The 16565-nt window shown below is 52.1% G+C and overlaps 7 protein-coding genes across 11 annotated transcripts; 4 read left to right on the plus strand and 3 right to left on the minus strand.

Moving 5' to 3' along the window:
- Positions 1 to 19: 19 nt before the first annotated feature.
- Positions 20 to 1700, minus strand: LOC9662757 (malate dehydrogenase 2, mitochondrial). Its single transcript, XM_002990648.2, has 7 exons — positions 1446 to 1700; positions 1138 to 1311; positions 920 to 1088; positions 773 to 834; positions 558 to 679; positions 370 to 490; positions 20 to 310 (listed from the first exon to the last, which is right to left on the minus strand). Exons 1-7 carry the CDS (start codon positions 1698 to 1700, stop codon positions 137 to 139), a joined length of 1077 nt encoding a protein of 358 aa, XP_002990694.1. The 3' UTR covers positions 20 to 136.
- A 170-nt stretch (positions 1701 to 1870) lies between these two features.
- LOC9662905 (probable eukaryotic translation initiation factor 5-1) lies at positions 1871 to 4016 on the plus strand. The gene is made up of 2 exons (XM_024664492.1): positions 1871 to 2060; positions 2144 to 4016. The coding sequence occupies exon 2, from the start codon at positions 2483 to 2485 to the stop codon at positions 3848 to 3850; it is 1368 nt and encodes a 455-aa protein (XP_024520260.1). The 5' UTR covers positions 1871 to 2060; positions 2144 to 2482; the 3' UTR covers positions 3851 to 4016.
- A 48-nt stretch (positions 4017 to 4064) lies between these two features.
- On the plus strand, positions 4065 to 6494 carry LOC112342520 (autophagy-related protein 13b-like). Of its 2 annotated transcripts, none has more exons than XM_024664490.1 (3): positions 4065 to 5734; positions 5791 to 5948; positions 6011 to 6494. In XM_024664490.1, the coding sequence occupies exons 1-3, from the start codon at positions 4334 to 4336 to the stop codon at positions 6411 to 6413; spliced, it is 1962 nt and encodes a 653-aa protein (XP_024520258.1). In that variant the 5' UTR covers positions 4065 to 4333; the 3' UTR covers positions 6414 to 6494. The 2 variants fall into 2 exon arrangements, with proteins under 2 accessions (XP_024520258.1, XP_024520259.1); XM_024664491.1 differs by having other exon boundaries at positions 6014 to 6494.
- An 87-nt stretch (positions 6495 to 6581) lies between these two features.
- On the plus strand, positions 6582 to 8206 carry LOC9662758 (4-sulfomuconolactone hydrolase). Its single transcript, XM_024664480.1, has 11 exons — positions 6582 to 6681; positions 6738 to 6813; positions 6861 to 6929; positions 6995 to 7074; positions 7127 to 7226; positions 7279 to 7332; positions 7386 to 7463; positions 7519 to 7616; positions 7681 to 7738; positions 7798 to 7919; positions 7977 to 8206. The coding sequence occupies exons 1-11, from the start codon at positions 6605 to 6607 to the stop codon at positions 8149 to 8151; spliced, it is 987 nt and encodes a 328-aa protein (XP_024520248.1). The 5' UTR covers positions 6582 to 6604; the 3' UTR covers positions 8152 to 8206.
- On the minus strand, positions 8178 to 9605 carry LOC9662759 (protein TsetseEP). Of its 4 annotated transcripts, none has more exons than XM_024664481.1 (11): positions 9450 to 9605; positions 9350 to 9394; positions 9266 to 9292; positions 9090 to 9194; positions 8966 to 9025; positions 8858 to 8917; positions 8616 to 8807; positions 8518 to 8556; positions 8423 to 8470; positions 8330 to 8371; positions 8178 to 8278 (listed from the first exon to the last, which is right to left on the minus strand). In XM_024664481.1, exons 1-11 carry the CDS (start codon positions 9511 to 9513, stop codon positions 8253 to 8255), a joined length of 708 nt encoding a protein of 235 aa, XP_024520249.1. In that variant the 5' UTR covers positions 9514 to 9605; the 3' UTR covers positions 8178 to 8252. The 4 variants fall into 4 exon arrangements, with proteins under 4 accessions (XP_024520249.1, XP_024520250.1, XP_002990695.2 ...); XM_024664482.1 differs by having other exon boundaries at positions 9371 to 9394; positions 9450 to 9599; XM_002990649.2 differs by lacking the exon at positions 8858 to 8917 and having other exon boundaries at positions 9450 to 9600.
- Positions 9606 to 10949: 1344 nt separating this feature from the next.
- LOC9662906 lies at positions 10950 to 12816 on the plus strand. The gene is made up of 6 exons (XM_024664425.1): positions 10950 to 11031; positions 11087 to 11361; positions 11416 to 11736; positions 11785 to 11866; positions 11962 to 12683; positions 12766 to 12816. The coding sequence occupies exons 2-6, from the start codon at positions 11125 to 11127 to the stop codon at positions 12814 to 12816; spliced, it is 1413 nt and encodes a 470-aa protein (XP_024520193.1). The 5' UTR covers positions 10950 to 11031; positions 11087 to 11124.
- Positions 12473 to 13967, minus strand: LOC9662760 (solute carrier family 40 member 1). Its single transcript, XM_024664382.1, has 5 exons — positions 13584 to 13967; positions 13368 to 13539; positions 13170 to 13307; positions 13013 to 13123; positions 12473 to 12960 (listed from the first exon to the last, which is right to left on the minus strand). Exons 1-5 carry the CDS (start codon positions 13931 to 13933, stop codon positions 12862 to 12864), a joined length of 870 nt encoding a protein of 289 aa, XP_024520150.1. The 5' UTR covers positions 13934 to 13967; the 3' UTR covers positions 12473 to 12861.
- Positions 13968 to 16565: the final 2598 nt, after the last annotated feature.

Below are 16565 nucleotides of genomic sequence, written 5' to 3' on the forward strand. Positions count from 1 at the left end.
CCACAAGTATAAATCTAAGTACCTGAAAGCGTGGCCATGCCAAGAGAATGGAATCCCCAGAAATATCAAAAGAAATCATCGCAAACGAACTATCTGTACACCGTATGTGTCCCTGTCCCTGTGATCACGGGGCAGATTACTTCTTCTTTTTCTTTCCTCCACCGCCACCACCACCGCTCTGCACAAACTTCCGGCCTTTCTCGATCGACTTCTTCAATTCATCTTTCATCGCTTCTAGTCCCTTTTGTTCGTAGTCTGAGAGGCTTCCTAGCTCTAAAATCTCGTCCACTCCCTCTTTCCCCAACCGAACCTATCAAGCCATTGCGCTATCAGGAACTTTACTCGTTTCACATAAAAGAAAAAACGTACCTTGGACGAGAAGAACGACAACCCGGGAACTACTGACGATTCCACGTACGTGCATTCTATCACGTTATTAACACCGTTCAATCCCTTTAAACAGGCCTCGGCAAAGAGAGCTCCAGCATATCTGGATAAAGTTGAAGAACGAGAGTGTGTTGTTAACAATGGAGTTCCTGACAAAAAAGAGAGCTTACGCCATGGATAACGTCGCAGAGCCTTTTCCGGCTTTCGCCTTGACAACCTCCGTGCCACCGTCTTGTGTCCGCTTGGTTAGAGCATCGAGCTCTTTTGTTGACAAGGAAACTTTGGGACTTGCCTGTCAGCCATGCAACTGAGTTCATTGAACGGGTTCACTATATAATTCGAAAGAATGATCTGTTGTAAACCAGAAAAATGCAAGAAAAACAACCTGAGAGAAAAGCGGCAAGATAGTGGCGCCAGCATGACCTCCAATGACAGGAAGATCAACCTCTTCGATTCAGAAAAAAAAAAAAAAAGGAAAAGAAAGAGATAACGATGTTAATTCCTTTAAAAGTGATCACAGGCACTTTCTTACCAGATGGATTGAGCTTCTTCGCTGATGCCAAGAACGTCCTTGCTCGCACGACATCAAGCGTAGTAACGCCAAACAATCTGCTGGGATCGTAAGTCCCAGATTTCTTAAACACCTCCGCTGCTATAGGCACTGTCGAGTTCACGGGATTGCTGATAATATTCACCAGCGCCTGACGATAGTCCAAAGATTACAGGATGAGAAGCGAGAAATGAAGGTACCTTGGGGCAGTTCTTCGCAACAGCGGCGCACAACGTTTGGACAATACCAGCATTTATGTTGAAAAGATCATCCCGATCCATTCCCGGCTTGCGAGGAACTCCAGCTGGGATAATGACGAGATCTGCATCCTTGAGGCATTTGCCAAGATTTTCCTCTCCTGCAAAGCCTGCCACCTAAATTCAGAAGTTAGAAGAGAAAGAGAAAAACGAAGGACAAAAATTCTGGCAATTTTTCTCTTTTACCTGCTTAAGTTTTGAGAAGGAAGAAATCCTGCCCAAGAACATCACAGCAACAGCTCAAATTCTACCTGTGCCCTGGAATTGACGTGACTGACATCCGCGGCGACGCCAGGAGTGCCCACAATGTCATACAAGCCCAAATCCGACACGAGAGGGCTGAGCTTCATGAGCAGCGATAGCGGCTGGCCGATCCCTCCATTGGCCCCCAGAATCACTACCTTGCGCTTGGCGGAGGACGCAGACCTCGCGAACGCCCGGCGCAGCACGAGCCTGGACGCCTCCATTGCTGTAGCCCTAAGAATCCCCGCTGCCCTAAAATTCATGTGATTTTAAGCGCCATAGAGAAATGCCACGCTGGCATAAATGTCTTGGCGCGTAAGATTCGAACCCACATAGCATAAAAAAGCCCTAACATGGTTTGGTTTTCGCCGCCAAGGGGTGACCTAATCTTGGAGCCACAACAATATCCAGCGGTTGGGCGAATCGGAGGGGAATTGGCGTGGCACGTGGCGCGCTCCTGTTGGGCAGCGCTCTCTATGCCATTGTGCCTTGTCTAGAAAACCCTTACTCTGGTTTCGCCGCGCACAGGAGCAGAGGAGCGCCGCGAGGGAGAGAGAGAGGCTCTCGATTCTCTATCGCCTTGGATCGCAGCGATTGTGGCAGCGGTCGGCGGCGCCACGCAGGTGAGTGAGCGCTTGCTCGAGCGAATGATTGATTGACTGATTGATATTGGATTGAGCTAAAGCGGCTGATTCGTGTTTTCTAGGGTTCGTGGGAGCGAAATTCACTGCCCGTGCTGCGATTCGAAGGCGCTGCGAGGCTCCTGCGCGTTGCGACAAGGGTGGCTGCAGTAGTTTCTTTTATGTCTGAAGGCGTCGCCATATACTTGGGTTTGGTTGGGTTGCTTGGGCAGTACTGCCCTACAACGAGGAACAGACATAAGCCGCAGGAGCTCGCCTCTCTGCCCGCCATCGCCACCGCCACCTTGGTGCTGCATGCGGCAACTCTCGGCCCCCAGGAAGAGCTCCTCCAGGACCCCGGCATCATCCTGAGCTGATCCTCACCTCCAGCGCGTCCTCTTTTTTCTTCCTTCGGAAACACCAACATGGCGCTCCTCAACATCGGTGCTAGCAACAAGGATGACGCCTTCTACAGGTACAAGATGCCCCGGCTGATGACCAAGATCGAGGGCCGCGGCAATGGTATCAAGACCAACATCGTCAACATGGTGGACGTTGCCAAGGCGCTCGCCCGCCCCCCGGCCTACACGACCAAGTACTTTGGCTGCGAGTTGGGAGCGCAGTCGAAGTTTGATGAGAAGACGGGGACCTCGATCGTGAACGGGGCTCACGACCACGGGAAGCTGGCGGCGTTGCTGGAGCACTTCATCAAGAAGTACGTGCAGTGCTATGGCTGTAGCAACCCGGAAACTGAGATACTTGTGAGCAAGGCGGGGATGATCACGCTCAACTGCGCGGCTTGTGGCTACATCTCCAACGTGGACATGCGGGACAAGCTGACGACGTTCATTGTGAAGAACCCGCCCGAGCAGAAGAAGTCGGGCAAGGACAAGAAGCTGCGCCGGGCCGAGAAGGAGCGGCTGCAGGAGGGCGAGCTTGCGGACGAGGAGATGAAGAAGTCCAAGAAGGAAGGTAGCCGGAAGAAGAAGGACGAGGACAAGAAGGCGCCCAAGAAGAAGCCCGGGTCTGACGAGGAGGAGGAACTCTCGCCCGTGGCGAGCCAGGCGGACGACGAGGAGGTGGCGGAGGACGAGGACGACGTGCAGTGGCAGGCCGATACCTCTGCTGAGGCGGCAAAGCAGCGGATGAAGGAGCAGCTCACCAGCGTGACGACGGAGATGGTGATGCTGGCGGAGCCCGAGGAGAACAAGCCGGTGGACTCCCCCCGCGTGGGCGTCGGCGGCGGCAAGTCGAAGATGAGGAAGTCCCTCTCGTCCAAGAAGTCGGATATCAAGGAGGCCGACATTCCCAAGCTCCAGGAGCTGAGCCTGCACGACAAGCTGGTGAAGGATCTCAAGGGGAAGATCGCGAGCGGCTGCTCCGCCGCCGAGGCCGCGTCCCTGGTGCTCAACAAGCCGGATCCGCCGCTGGACGTGATGGTGGCCTACTTCCAGGCGTTGTTCGACGGCGTGAGCAAGGATCTGTTCAAGGAGGTGAAGAAGTCCAAGGAGTACCTCGAAGCGGTGGTGCAGGACGAGAGCTGCCAGAAGAACTTGCTGGTGGCGATGGAGGTGTTCGCGTCCACCGGGGTGGACGTGTCCAAGCAGATGCTCTTGGTGCTCAAGTTCCTGTACGACGCGGACGTGCTGGAGGAGGAGCACATCCTCGAGTGGTATTCGTCCAAGCCATCGCCGCTGGTGGGAGCCAAGGCCGAGAACGTCAAGAAGGCGGTGGAGCCGTTCATACAGTGGCTGGAGAACGCCGAGGCCGAGACCGAGACGGAGGACGAGTAGAGGATGCTACGCGCTGGGCTGGCTTGGATTTCTTCTTCGTTCTTTCTTTCTTCCATCTGGGTTTGATCGTGTGCGTGTGTGTGTGGCGCTTGCTTCCCTATGGTTTTTTATTGTGTGTGTTCTTCATCCTCTTCACGAAATAATAAACTTTTATAATGTTCTGGAACCTTATAGTTTAAGAATACAGAGGAAGGAGAGAAGCCCCTAGGGTTAGGGTTCCACGACGGGCGCTACTATCTCTCTCCTCCATCGAGGTAAACCCAGGCGGCAGTGGAGGGGGAGATCGCCATGAGATTTGCGCATCACGGCAGCAATGGAGGGGGAGACGCTGTCGGATTCCATTCCCAGGGAAAAGGGAGAAGCCTTTTGCGCGAGTTCTTGTGACGCCGGGGAAGGGAGGAGAGAGAGGGCATGGGGTGATCGTTCGGTCATGCGGGGCAAGCAAGAACAGGAGGAGGAAGAACAGCGCCACGAGTGACGACAATGGCGGGCTCCTTGTCAATGTCCAAGACGGAGCAGATCATTGTCGAGTTTTTCGTCAAATGCCTCCACATCATTCTCGAGGCCAGGATCCCGTGCTCCTCCTCCAACTCCTCGTCGCAGCCAGGTAGGGATTCGCCCTCTCCGGCCTCCTCCTCCTCCTCCAAGGACCGCTGGTTTAATCTGGTGCTTGGGGACTGCCCCGCGGCGCTGGAGAGCGCGGAGCCCTGGAGGAGGGGCCCCGGAGATCATCCTCCCATGGTGGTGGACATTCTCCTGGATAGATCTTCCGGGGATCACAGGTTTCGTGGAGGAGGAGGGCCGGGGACTCCGGACTCGTGGAGCGAAGGGGAGGTCGAGGACTCTTACGGGACAGTGCTCGAGAGATGGACGATCAGCCACGAGCGGTTTAGCCAGCGACGCAGCGGGTCTAGCAGCAGCCACGCGCTAGAAGTTCCAGGGATTTACAAGCGCGCCACCATCCTCATGAGGACGCTCTACTGCTCGGTCCGGACTCTCCCGGCCCATCGCCTCTTCCACCTCGCCACCTCGTCGTCGCAGAGCCGGAGCTTCAGCCTGGGTTTCAAGGTCTGGGCGTCGCCGCCACCATTGCTCCCGGATGAAGCGGCCATGGAAGTTCGCGGCTTTGCTCCAGTGGAGACCCCGATGGGCCGGCTGGCCGTCTCGGTGGCGTACCGCCACACCACCGCCGTGACCGCGCTGGAGGTGACTCCCGCGATTCTTCCCAGGATCATCGCGGACTACGTTGGCAGCCCCACGACGGATCCTTTGCGGAGGCTGTCGGCGGACTCTTTCACGGGGTCGGTTCCTTGCGGGGGGATTTCTGGAAGGCGGGGAGTTCACGTTGTCTCCGTGCCAACTTCCGTGCCGAGCCCGCCATCCGGGATTGGACGCCGCCACAGCTGGGGTGGCGGGCTCAACAAGCTCCAGTCGCCGACGCTTCTGCCACCTTCGTCACCATCTTTCGGCAGCTCGCCCTCCTCTCGCCAGCACTCCCCGGTTGCTCCTCCGACTACCAGGACCAACCATAGCCAGCCGATTCCAATCTACGAGCAGCAGCAGCAGAGGTCGAGGCTCTCTCCGCCGAATCCCTCGCCGCCGGGGACGTGCCACTCGCTGGAGAGCAGCCTTGCCAGATACTTGCCGAGGCACTCCACCGCGCCGGTTAGCATCCCAAAGCCTTCGAGCGTCCGGGGCCTGCACGACAGGAGTGCGCTTCCTCCGCCAACTCCGAGGAGGAGCTTCGAGCAGCCACCTCAGCATGTCTACGCGAGCTCCAATCTCTCCGGTGCCCGAGGGGATGTGCCCCCACGGCTGTCGGCGTCGACGCTCGCAGAATCGATGCTGCTGATATCTCCTCCTCATCCATACCAATCGAGTCAGGTAAGCATGTTTCTTACGGTTCTCTTTGTGCCGCTTGGCTGACTTTGTCCACTTAGGGAGATGAAGGGCCTCCCTCTGGTGTCAAGCGTTCCCTCTACGGCTCCCCTCGCGTCTCGCTGTCGAGATCGTCCAGCAAACTCCGTGACGACACGGACGACGAGGAATTCGCTTGTCCCTTCGCGGTGGACGAGGACGACGAGGAGCTCCAAAGCAGGTTTGTTTGGAGTGTTTGTTTTTCCGGATCTTTTCTCTGTCCTCACACTTTGTAACTATCAGAAGTCCCCGGACTCGACATACCAATGTCTTCGAAGCCTCCGGACCAAAGTCGCAGCATGCTGCGGTCGGCGCACTCGTGAGGCTTCTCAAATCAGCCCCGCCACTGCAGGGGCGATCGTGGTCACTAGCAGGAGGAGAGGTGGACATGGCAGCAGTGGCATCGCCCGAGGCGACACACCAGGTGGTAAGATCAAAGAGCCGTCCCATTCCAGGAGCAGTGCAGCAGCACAGGTATCAAGCAAGCGTGGCAGCGTATCAAGCACCGCATCATGTTTATCGACAGCAGCAGATGACCAAGAGCCTCAAGACAACGAGCGAAGCGCTGGAGGAGCTGGAGGTGTACAAGGATCTGCGCAAATTCATCCTGACCGAGCAAGGAAGTGTACAGGCAAGCAGACAATGAATTGTGTATATACAAAACAAGAAAAAAGTACCAAGTTTGGACAACATTGATTTTTATTATAATTAAAATTCGATTGATCCATCGCTCGCATGGATCACAGATCCAAGCAAAGAATTTGCAAACTTGGATTCTTGCATTGATAACTTGACAGAAAAAAAAAAAAAAAAAAAAACAAGGATTTTCATGGGACAATGGCTTTAGTCTCGTCGACAGGGTTTCGCTTTTGTGGTGCGATCAAACACAATGCCGCCTTGATCGCAAACAAGAGGCGAGTGTCTTTCAAGTTGCGGCTTTGCTTATTTCGTTTTTGCTTCGTCACTCCAGGCAAGTTTTGGCTATGGCGAGTAGCAGTGACAGGATTGTGGATAGCCATTTGCACGTCTGGGCGTCAAAGAAAGAGGTTAAATTGTCGAGCTTGGAAACAGATAAGTAATGCTTGTTCATCAGGCACAAGAGTTTCCGTATTTTCCTGGCCAAGAACCCACAATCGATGGAAGCATTCAACTCCTTCTCGATGTCAGTTGTTTCTCTTTTCTTTCTTCTCTCTTGATCAAATGGGTGTTCCATGTCTCGGCTTTCAGAAGCTTTGTGAGGCTAACGTTGCTGGCGCTCTGATTGTCCAGCCCATCAACCACAAGTTTGATCACTCCTATGTAACAAGGTGATGTTCTTAGGATCTTTTTCTTCCAGAAGCACCAATGTGGAATCAGCAGTGTGCTGCAAAACCACCCTGAGAAATTCGTTGGGTGCTGCTTGGGAAACCCCGAACAAGACGGGCGTGGCTTGGCAGAACTCGAACGCTTAGTTGAGCAAGTAAGTTGCTTCTTCCTTTTTCCTGCTTTTGCTACAAACTTTTGCCTCGCAGGATGGATACCGGGCTGTGCGCTTCAATCCATACTTGTGGCCGTCTGGAGAGAAGGCAAGCCTTTGACCAGAAAGCTTTTGTTTCAAACTCACTCTTTTCGTGCACAGATGACCAACGAAGTTGGCAAGCGAATGTTTGCAAAGGCCGGGCAGCTTGGCATACCGGTGGGATTTATGTGCTTCAAGGTAGACTTCACTTTAAAGATTTCGTGATCCTTGATCTTCTTTGTAAATGAATCAGGGACTCTCTCTTCACATAGAGGAGATCGAGACATTGTGTTCTCTGTATCCATCGACCACTGTCTTGATTGATCACTTTGGCTTCTGCAAGCCGGCCGTGTGAGCTGCTCAAATTCGTAATCCAGCTCACTGTTGGCTTTACTCTTCTGTGTCGTGTTTCTAGCACCGAAGAGGAAGCTGCAACATGGAACTCGCTCCTGGGCCTCGCTCGATATCCACAGGTTTGCTTACACTATGTATAATCTTATGCACTTACACAAAAGAAAAAACTTCTTCACAGGTCTACGTCAAAGTGAGCGCATTCTTTCGAGTTTCGCGAGAGTCATTCCCGTACAAGGATACTTGGACAATGCTGCGTCGGCTGCTGGATGTCTACGGTCCTAGCAGACTCATGTGGGGAAGGTAAGCAAGAAGTCACAAAAAACGATCAGATTGACAGTCTTTCCTTTCGTGTGGCAGTGATTTTCCTTTTGTAAATCATGAGTGTGGATACAGTAACGCGGTAGGCATTCTACACGCTGCGTGTGATCACGGTACCGTGTCCCGAGACGAGCTGGAGTGGCTGCTCGGTAAGACGGCAAGGCAAGTCTTTGGAGGTGTTTGGGCGGGCAAGCAGCTGAAATGGTGTGATTGAGAATCGACACATTTCAAAGAACAACATGAAAACTTTTACACCTCGTTTACTATTATATCTCTCAGTGCTCACACACATCTATACATTCGCACCATCTGTGCTCACGGTATTGGAACTGGTCCATCACCTGCACATTATCAGTCAGCAAAGCTTTAACACCGCATATCTGAAGACGTACCTGGTTTTGGCTCATCACCGGGTTTTGGAAGTGGGCCTTTGCCTGGAGAAAAAGGAAATAAAGTAGGTAGAAAGCTGATAGAAAAGTGCAAACCTGGCCTGGGTTTGTTTCCAGGAAGTGGTTTGCCTCCAGGACGCGGTTCTGCACAAAATAAAAAGTTGGAAACCGGAAAGGGAAACAGAAAAGACCTGGCTTTGGTTCAGGCTTCGGATTCGGCCTTGCTCTTCCTGGTTTTGGCAATGGTTCGTGATGAATGAATCAGTCATTGAAAACATGCTATACAGACCTGGCTGTGGCAAAGGTTCGTCTCCTGGGTTTGGCTTTGGCTCGTCTCCTGGATTTGGCTTTGGCTCGTCTCCTGGGTTTGGCTTTGGCTCGTCTCCTGGGTTTGGCTTTGGCTCGTCTCCTGGGTTTGGCTTTGGCTCGTCTCCTGGGTTTGGCTTTGGTTCGTCTCCTGGGTTTGGCCTTGGTTCGCTCCCTGGCAGACGAACACAATGACAAACTTGCAAAAAAAGGAAGTGTGCAGACCTGGTTCATCCCCTGGGTTTGGCTTTGGCTCGTCTCCTGGGTTTGGCTTTGGTTCGTTCCCTGGCAGACAAATACAATGACAAGCTTGCAAGAATGAAGTGTGCGGACCTGGTTCATCCCCTGGGTTTGGCTTTGGCTCGTCTCCTGGGTTTGGCTTTGGCTCGTCTCCTGGATTTGGCTTTGGTAAAATGAAAGGAAGAAAAATGATGGTTGAGAAGAACTTGTAACCAACCTGGCTGCGGCTTTGGCTCATTTCCGGGCGATGGTAAAGGATCAGCTCCTGGAGTTAGCTTGGGTTCGTCTCCGGGTGCAGGCTTCGTCGGAACTGGTACACCACCTGAAAAAACGAAAGAAGAAAGCATCTGCGAGTGTTATATAATGCGCCACTAAACAATACAAACGAAGTACCTGGTCTGTCAATCAGCTTGCGACCAACTGCGAGGAAAAGCTTGTAAACAAGAAAAGAAAAAGAGAAGAGAAAAATCTCAGTACTTGGATTCAGCTGGTTCGTACCGAGTGTTCCTCCCTCGGCCCGGTCTGACAAAATGGAAGAACCATAAGTTTCTGTGTGAGAAACCAGCGATATCCTTACTCTTGGCTCCATTCAGGCTCGACAATGCGATGCACGCAAACGCCAACAAAACGAAGAACTTCATTCTTTTCGCGGCTACGGAGCGATTGATCGATGATCTTATCTCCACTCGAGAGAAAGAGTGGGGTTTTTAAGCGCACCCCAAAAGTGATAGCGATGAGTGGTACATGGACTGCGTAACCACGCGCGCTGGACTGTCGTATGCACCTAGTTGCTGAAAAGACCGAGCCACCTTAATAGGCAATGGCCGGCTTTTTTTTTTCCCATCTTTCTTTGTGCTGGAGTTGCCAGCTTCTGTTTTATGCAGATGTCGTGCTCAATGGAGAGTGGGCCGTCCGTCGAGAATTTTGGAAGCACAACAGGTACGACGAGATATGCCTGCCACTGGGGGAGATTTACAAAATCGGTAAGGATTAATGATGCCCGTAGCACTACCAAAGTTAATTTACTTGGAGTGGGAAAGGATCAAACTCGAGTCGGCCACGAGAGACTTCTTGTCCGAGGTTCTCGACACGTAAAATGCCCGCTCTGGGCATCAAGCACACGGATCGCTCTCGACCTCAGGAAGGCTGCCTCCATAGCTACGCGCCACCATCCCATGGTGCTATGATGAGAAAGATCAGAATAAATAAAAACAAAGTTAGTCATTTGCGCATCGTGTTGCCCTTGCAGCGTAGGTGGAGTGCATTTTTCTAAAGGATGCCGAGCTTTACGCGCTGGCCAGACACGCTCATAATGGTAAAATGGCGATGGGTTCTTTGGCATTTGCTTTTGGAGATAAAGCATCTTTATTTTTATTTGACATGAGGAAAGAAGCTCTTTTCATAGTTTGGGGTGAGAGAGGATCGAACTCTCGACTTGAGCATGCCTCTATAGCTATGACGCGCTGGCAACCATGCTCAAATTGTTTCTGGCCAATTTGGGCATTTGCAAGAGAAGCTTGAACTCCCAACCTTGGTATAAATCAAAAGCTTTAAGATCTACACATATTGCATTTGCAAAGTGTGTTGAGGAAAGCTTGAACTCCTCGAAATCTGTCAATAGTACGCATTTGGACAACCGCCCATTTTGATCCGGGATATCGTGCATGGAGTAATGTGTGCCTCGTGCATTTTGCTAAAATACACGGGTGAGAGAGGCTCAACTTCAAGGTCACTCAGATTTATCATGATGACGTTCTTCCACAAAAATCTAGAGGTGAGAGAGGATTGAACTTTCGACCTGGGGGGTGGGCATTTTGTCAATGACAAGTGACAAATACCTTTCTTTGGCATTTCCAGCTCGAACTTTCCTTTCTGGAGCTATTGTAACGATTCCGGAAACGTGTCCCTCGGATGTGAGCTTCGCATGGAGAAATTTCAATTGATTTGGAGAGCATCTTCCCATGTATACGTGACGTAGAAGAAAGCAAAAGCGAGTAGAGGTACAAGCGAAAGATCTTTTCTCGTGTTTGGCACGAGGCCAGGCCGCCTGACGCGATTGCGAATATGCCACTGTTGACAACGGAGTTTCTAGCGGTGCTGGTTGCAGCATGGAGGATCCACGAACCCACAGTGATAAAGACAACCTCAGACAAAACCAGGTACTATAAACTCTTCACACCTTCTCCATAGACGATCGATCTTTCGCGCGAGAAGCTTGTTCCGCAACAAGGGATCCAAGAAACCCATTGCAAATGCGTCGCTCTTGCAGCCAGCAGTCCTTGAGCGATCTCTTAATTGGCGCCCCGGCTGTGGCCCTCTCCCCCCAGAAGAAATACAACGTTGCAAACGGGCGAAATGGCATACGAAGGCTGCGCAAGAACACCGTCGTCAAGATCCTGGCTCGTCTCAACAGGGCCTCGAGAAAACCTTCGCGCGGCTTTGCTCCCGCCTCCAGAAGATGTTCCTCCACGCCCTCCGCGCCAAAAGTCGTGAGTATCGTCGAGAAAGTTCGAGTCCGAGCTGATCTTTCTTGTCTTCCCCAGTGCTTGGATGGATCTAAGAAAGATCATCGAGACAAGCTGGTGCTACTGAATTTGCTTGCTGCGCTCTATGGCCTTGGAAACGTAATCTCCAAGTTCGTGGACGCAGGAGCAGCTCCAGCAACTTTAAACTCGGCAGTCAAATACGCGTCGGCGTCGCTTGTGTTCCTTCCGTTTCTGATTCGAAGCCTCAAGAGCGACGATGGCGGCCACATTCGAGCTGGAGTGGAGCTTAGCTTGTGGACGTTTGTTCACAGCCTTCTCTCGAGTAGCAGCCCGAGAAGCACGGACATGAACGCGGCTTCACTGCTCTATGCATTGACGGTGAGCTCGATCGTAAAGAACGCGTAGGTTTTGATCTTCGTTTTACAGGTTGTTGGCATTCCCGTCATGCAGCTCTATGCCGGGGGATCAAGCAAAGTTACATGGCTGACTATCACGGCGGCTCTCCTCGGTAAGTTCGTGGTCTTCATGATCGTTTTGAGTTGGAATTGGCAACTTCTTTTCTTGTTAAAGTCGTTGACTTAGAACTTTGGTCGTCCATGGCAGGCATGGGACTCCTGGAAGAAGAAGGAGCTGGATGGAAGGGAATTCTTCTACCACCGTGTGACAACACCTGGGCGATTGTCGAGGCATCCTTCTCCATCCTCCAGCTTCTTCGATCGGAGTCACTTGGAAGGAACCGAGACCCCGTGCGATTAAATGCGATTCAGCTGTCGCTTCTCTCGATCCTCAACGCTGGAGTGGAGCTGAGCCACCTCAACTCCTGGACTAGTCTCGTGAGCGAAGCACAAACGCTACCGTGGTGTCCGCTGCTTTTCAGTGGCCTCGTCTGCGTCGGCCTGGGGAGTTTGCTGGAAATGCGAGGCCTTCGAGGAGTGCACGGCTCCACCATCGCCATGAGCAGCCTCATGATACCAGTTTGGGGAGCTTTCTTCTCGCTGCTAGAGCAGGGAAGATCCTCGCAGGAGATCGTCCTTCTCTCGGGGATGGTTCTCACGGTTGCCAGGCTTTCTAGCTTCTTCATGCATGAACTGCTACACCATCGAGACGACGACGAGGAGGATAATAGCAACAGCCAGCAAAGTTCTCAAAAATCGGGGGTTAGAAACCATCTTCCAGTGATGATCTTATCGTGCCAGTTGAAGTATCCATACTACGTTAACCAGGCCCAGGCTCTTCTTGGAGATGTGGACTCGAGCATGAACTCCAGCCTAGAGCTACTGGAAAACTCGAGCTTTCCCGATCACCAACAGCGAGAAATCTATCAAGTGAAGGCTTTGCATGATCATCTACTAGTAGGCGCATCCGATGGGATTCAAGGGAGTGGTCATGCTGACTACTCGCTTGTAGACACAACTGTTCATATCGTCACGAACTTTAACAACACCTTCGTCGCCTTGAGTGTGAGTACGCTCCAAACGTTGGCGAGCTGGGCAGACAGTACTCTCACGATTTTTGTAAGCTAGATCTGTAGAAGTATGATGAAAAGAGCAAGGCTGCAATTGTAACGATGACGTAGGAGATGATCACAAGCCTTCCGAACTCCTGTAAATGAAATACAAGACCATCCATTAGGTACCTGAAAGAATATCACCACCTTTGGATCTGGTGCTAGAATAGTTATAACGAAGGATAGGAGGGTCATCAGCGATTGCAAGGCGCTTTGCACGCCACCAATTCTTCCTCTCTCTTGTTCTTCGACTGTGGACTGTGCATCACAAAAATGAGAGGAAAGCTAAGCGTTAAGTTCTTGCCTGCATGAGCTGGGTCACGGCCAGATCAAACATCCACAGACCCAGTCGAGAAGCTACGATTCCAGAGATAAGAAGCGATGTCGCGACGCTGGTCTTGTGGATCCAAACCGAGGCCACGCTCACCATCAAGCACAGCCACTGCACAAAGACGTTTTGAGAGAGTTCTTCCGGGATGTTTTCTACAAGAGGGGCATTTACTTGAGTCGAGATGGCCCAAAGGCCTGCTTTGCCGGTTCCTTCCTTGGACTGGATAACTGGATACAAATATGTTGCTGCCACTCCTAAGAATGCTCCAAGGCCTCTTGCAACTCCAATTATGTGCGCTGGCACTCCCTTCCATGCCAATGCGGCAGTCATCACAAATCCAAAGCTGGGAGAAAAGATAGAAATATTGAAGAGGAAGTTTATTCGAACCTTAGAACTGTGCAGTGGAGGACTGCCAATGCCACCGCTGCTAGCACCACTTCTTGTCTGAAGTAGCTCGCCCATCCATCGATCATCGCAATACAAGCTCCCTTGACGAGTTGCGTGACACCGCTTAGAGCTCTAGGATCAAGTTTATCCTGGCATTTCTTGGATCTGGAGAGCTTCTGGAGCGCAGGGGCGCGGTGGTAGACGGTGGACAAAAGCCGATACTCCAGAGCGAGGCTCAAACCATTCCACGCGACAGTGGCGATCAAGCAAGGAATCGCCGAGAAGCTGCTCAGCCAGATCCCCACGAATGCGGGAGCCAGCATCTTGCAAACCAGATCGATCCGCTTCATCGCCGAGTTGATGCGCGTGAGGCTCTGCCCCGGAAGCTCGCCCAATGTCACAGCCCTGTGAAATCAAGAGACCGTTAAAAGAAATCCCAAATCCCTAGAAACAGAGGACTCCGACCAGTCCCGCTCGAGCAGGATTCCCACCGCCAGCCCGCTGAGAATCCCCACGGCGCCCAGGGAATGGACAATTGCGATCGCGAGTTTCCTGCCCAATGGCGGGATTGATCCCGGGATGAGCAGCGGCGACAGGGCAGTGGCGGACAAGGCGATGGACAGGTTTCGTGTCCCGATTCCAAGCCGGAGAAGCTGCGCATGGTCACACAGAATTAGAGCAAAGAACGATCGCAAGAGTTCCGTGCGCTTGGCTTTGCTCGCCTTGATGTGGCTGATTTTGTCGACTGCGCTTCCAATGGCCGCGCCGAATGCCGACGTTGCGGCGGCCTGGACGAGGCCATACGCCGCGGTGAGGAGCAGAGAATTGGATCCCACTCTCATGAGCAGCAGAGCGACCAGGAAATCCCACATTCTGCGCAAAGAACTGGCATGATCAATCCGAGAAAGATGGGATCCTGAGAGCAATTTACCCGGCTCCCCATCGCCCCAAGAACTGAGCCGCGTACAAGAGCCTCAAATCCACCACCTCTTCCTCCTCTTCTGCTTCCTCTCCTCCAAATTGATCCAACGCCACGAGAAGCGTCTGAGAAGAATTAAACTCCTCGCCACCATCGCCATCCCGACCGCAAAGCTCCCCGTCCACCATAGTGATGCTTGCAAATGCCTTGGATTTATCAAGCTTTCTAGCCACAGCCGAAGTATATATATACACGCACGCGCGCACAAGTCATTTAGTGCTGAAGTGGCCCTTGAGGAAAGCGATCATGTCGTTGTAGACGTCGTCCCGCGCTCGAGTGCTGAGGATGAAATCGAGGTGCGCGTAATCCTCCACGTATAGCACCTTGGGGTTGCAAGTGAGGAGCTCCAGTGTGTGTGCGACGTCTTTGGTGTCGGACAGGCAGTCCTTGCCACCGTAAGCCATCCACACCGGAAGGGCAGGAATGGTGGCGATGTCATACTTTGGAGGATGGAGCTGGCGGTAGTTTCGCAGATTTCCCACCCAGCCATAGTCGAACCGCTCATACGTGCCCTTCCGGATCACTGACGAAGATCAAAGAGCTTTATCGCCAAGACAAGAGGAAGAAAGAGTACCGACTTTGTGCGAGGTGCTGCATGTTCTTGAGAGAGGTGGACTGTGGCTCGTACTGCAAGTAGTATGGAATTCTCGACACGTTGAAGCAACAGTTGGGACCTAGAAGGAAACCACGAAAATGTTTTGCCTGTCACAACGGGTTCACAGCTCGAGACCGGCTTACCAGTTATGGCCGCCAGAAGGTTTCCACAGTCCACTTCCGGATCTGCGCAGGCCTTGTCAACGAGCTCCACGCCGATTTCGCTGGACAAGAAGCAGGACTTGATTGAGCAGGAAAGCAAATCAAATCAGAAGAACCTTACTTGTGAAGGTTGAATTCATACAAACCAACCGCATTGCAAATCTGTCAGTGGGAGCCGGATAAATCGAAACCATCTCCAGAGGTTGCAAGAAGCTACGTACCGCGTCAATGTAAAGAAATGCGGCAGTACGAATGAGCTTGGAGGTGATATGATCCAGGTACGTGATCGGGCTCAGGAATGCCGCACCAGATACCAGTCGAGAAGTTTTTGGTGATGTTAGCGCCGCCAGGCCTATGATGGTGCCCTGTGAAAACCGGAGAGATGAGGATCAATGTCAGCACAAGAAGAAACATACATCCCACACCTGAGAATGGCCAACGTAAAACACTTCCGAAGATGTTGAGCTGTGAATAAACTCCAGTATTGCTGGGATGTCATACTCCGCGAGTTCGTCCCAAGACCAGTCCCAGTATTTCTGTGAATAATTTGTCAACAATCACACACACCAAATGAGGAGCACGCAAAGCCATGAGCAAGAACCTTATCGTGTATGGAGAGAGTTTCGTGACCCCGACTCCAATAAGTTCCACGGCCGTTGGAAACCCACACATCAAAGCCTTCATCTGCCAGGATAAAACCAAGTGATTGCGATGGTGGATTCAGAAACCAAGTATCACCCCCCTGGAAATCAGAAAATTCTTTTCAGAGATGATCTCCGAAACATGAAAAACTCTCAAACCTGGAGCAATCCATGCTGGAGCAAGACTGCCGGACGAGGAAGGGCACCACCCTTGCGAACTCCATAAGGGATGCGCTGGACAGCAACGTGGAATCCATCTAGAGTGGTCACCTGCGTCGATCGTGAAAGAGGAGTGACTAGATAAGATCATTACCTTGTGCTCGAGACAAGGATACCCAAATGGCCGCACGAAGACGCTGCACAAGCCAGCTCCTCGATCAAGCGAGGCAGAGGAAGGTAAGGAGAGACAGAGGAGCAGTGTGGCGGCGATTGCCCACATCCACTCCATATCCAGCCCTCTGCCCTGCCGTGAATTTCAAACATCCCTCTTCACAATATTTAAACCTTTAATATTCGACTGTGACTATTAGCATTACTGACAGGAGAACCAAGGTATGACAAGATCTATGTATGTACAAGATCAAAGTTGGTCAAGTGAAAGGTTCT

This window comes from Selaginella moellendorffii, unplaced genomic scaffold (assembly GCF_000143415.4).
Source record: "Selaginella moellendorffii unplaced genomic scaffold, v1.0 SELMOscaffold_110, whole genome shotgun sequence".
Taxonomy (NCBI): domain Eukaryota; kingdom Viridiplantae; phylum Streptophyta; class Lycopodiopsida; order Selaginellales; family Selaginellaceae; genus Selaginella; species Selaginella moellendorffii.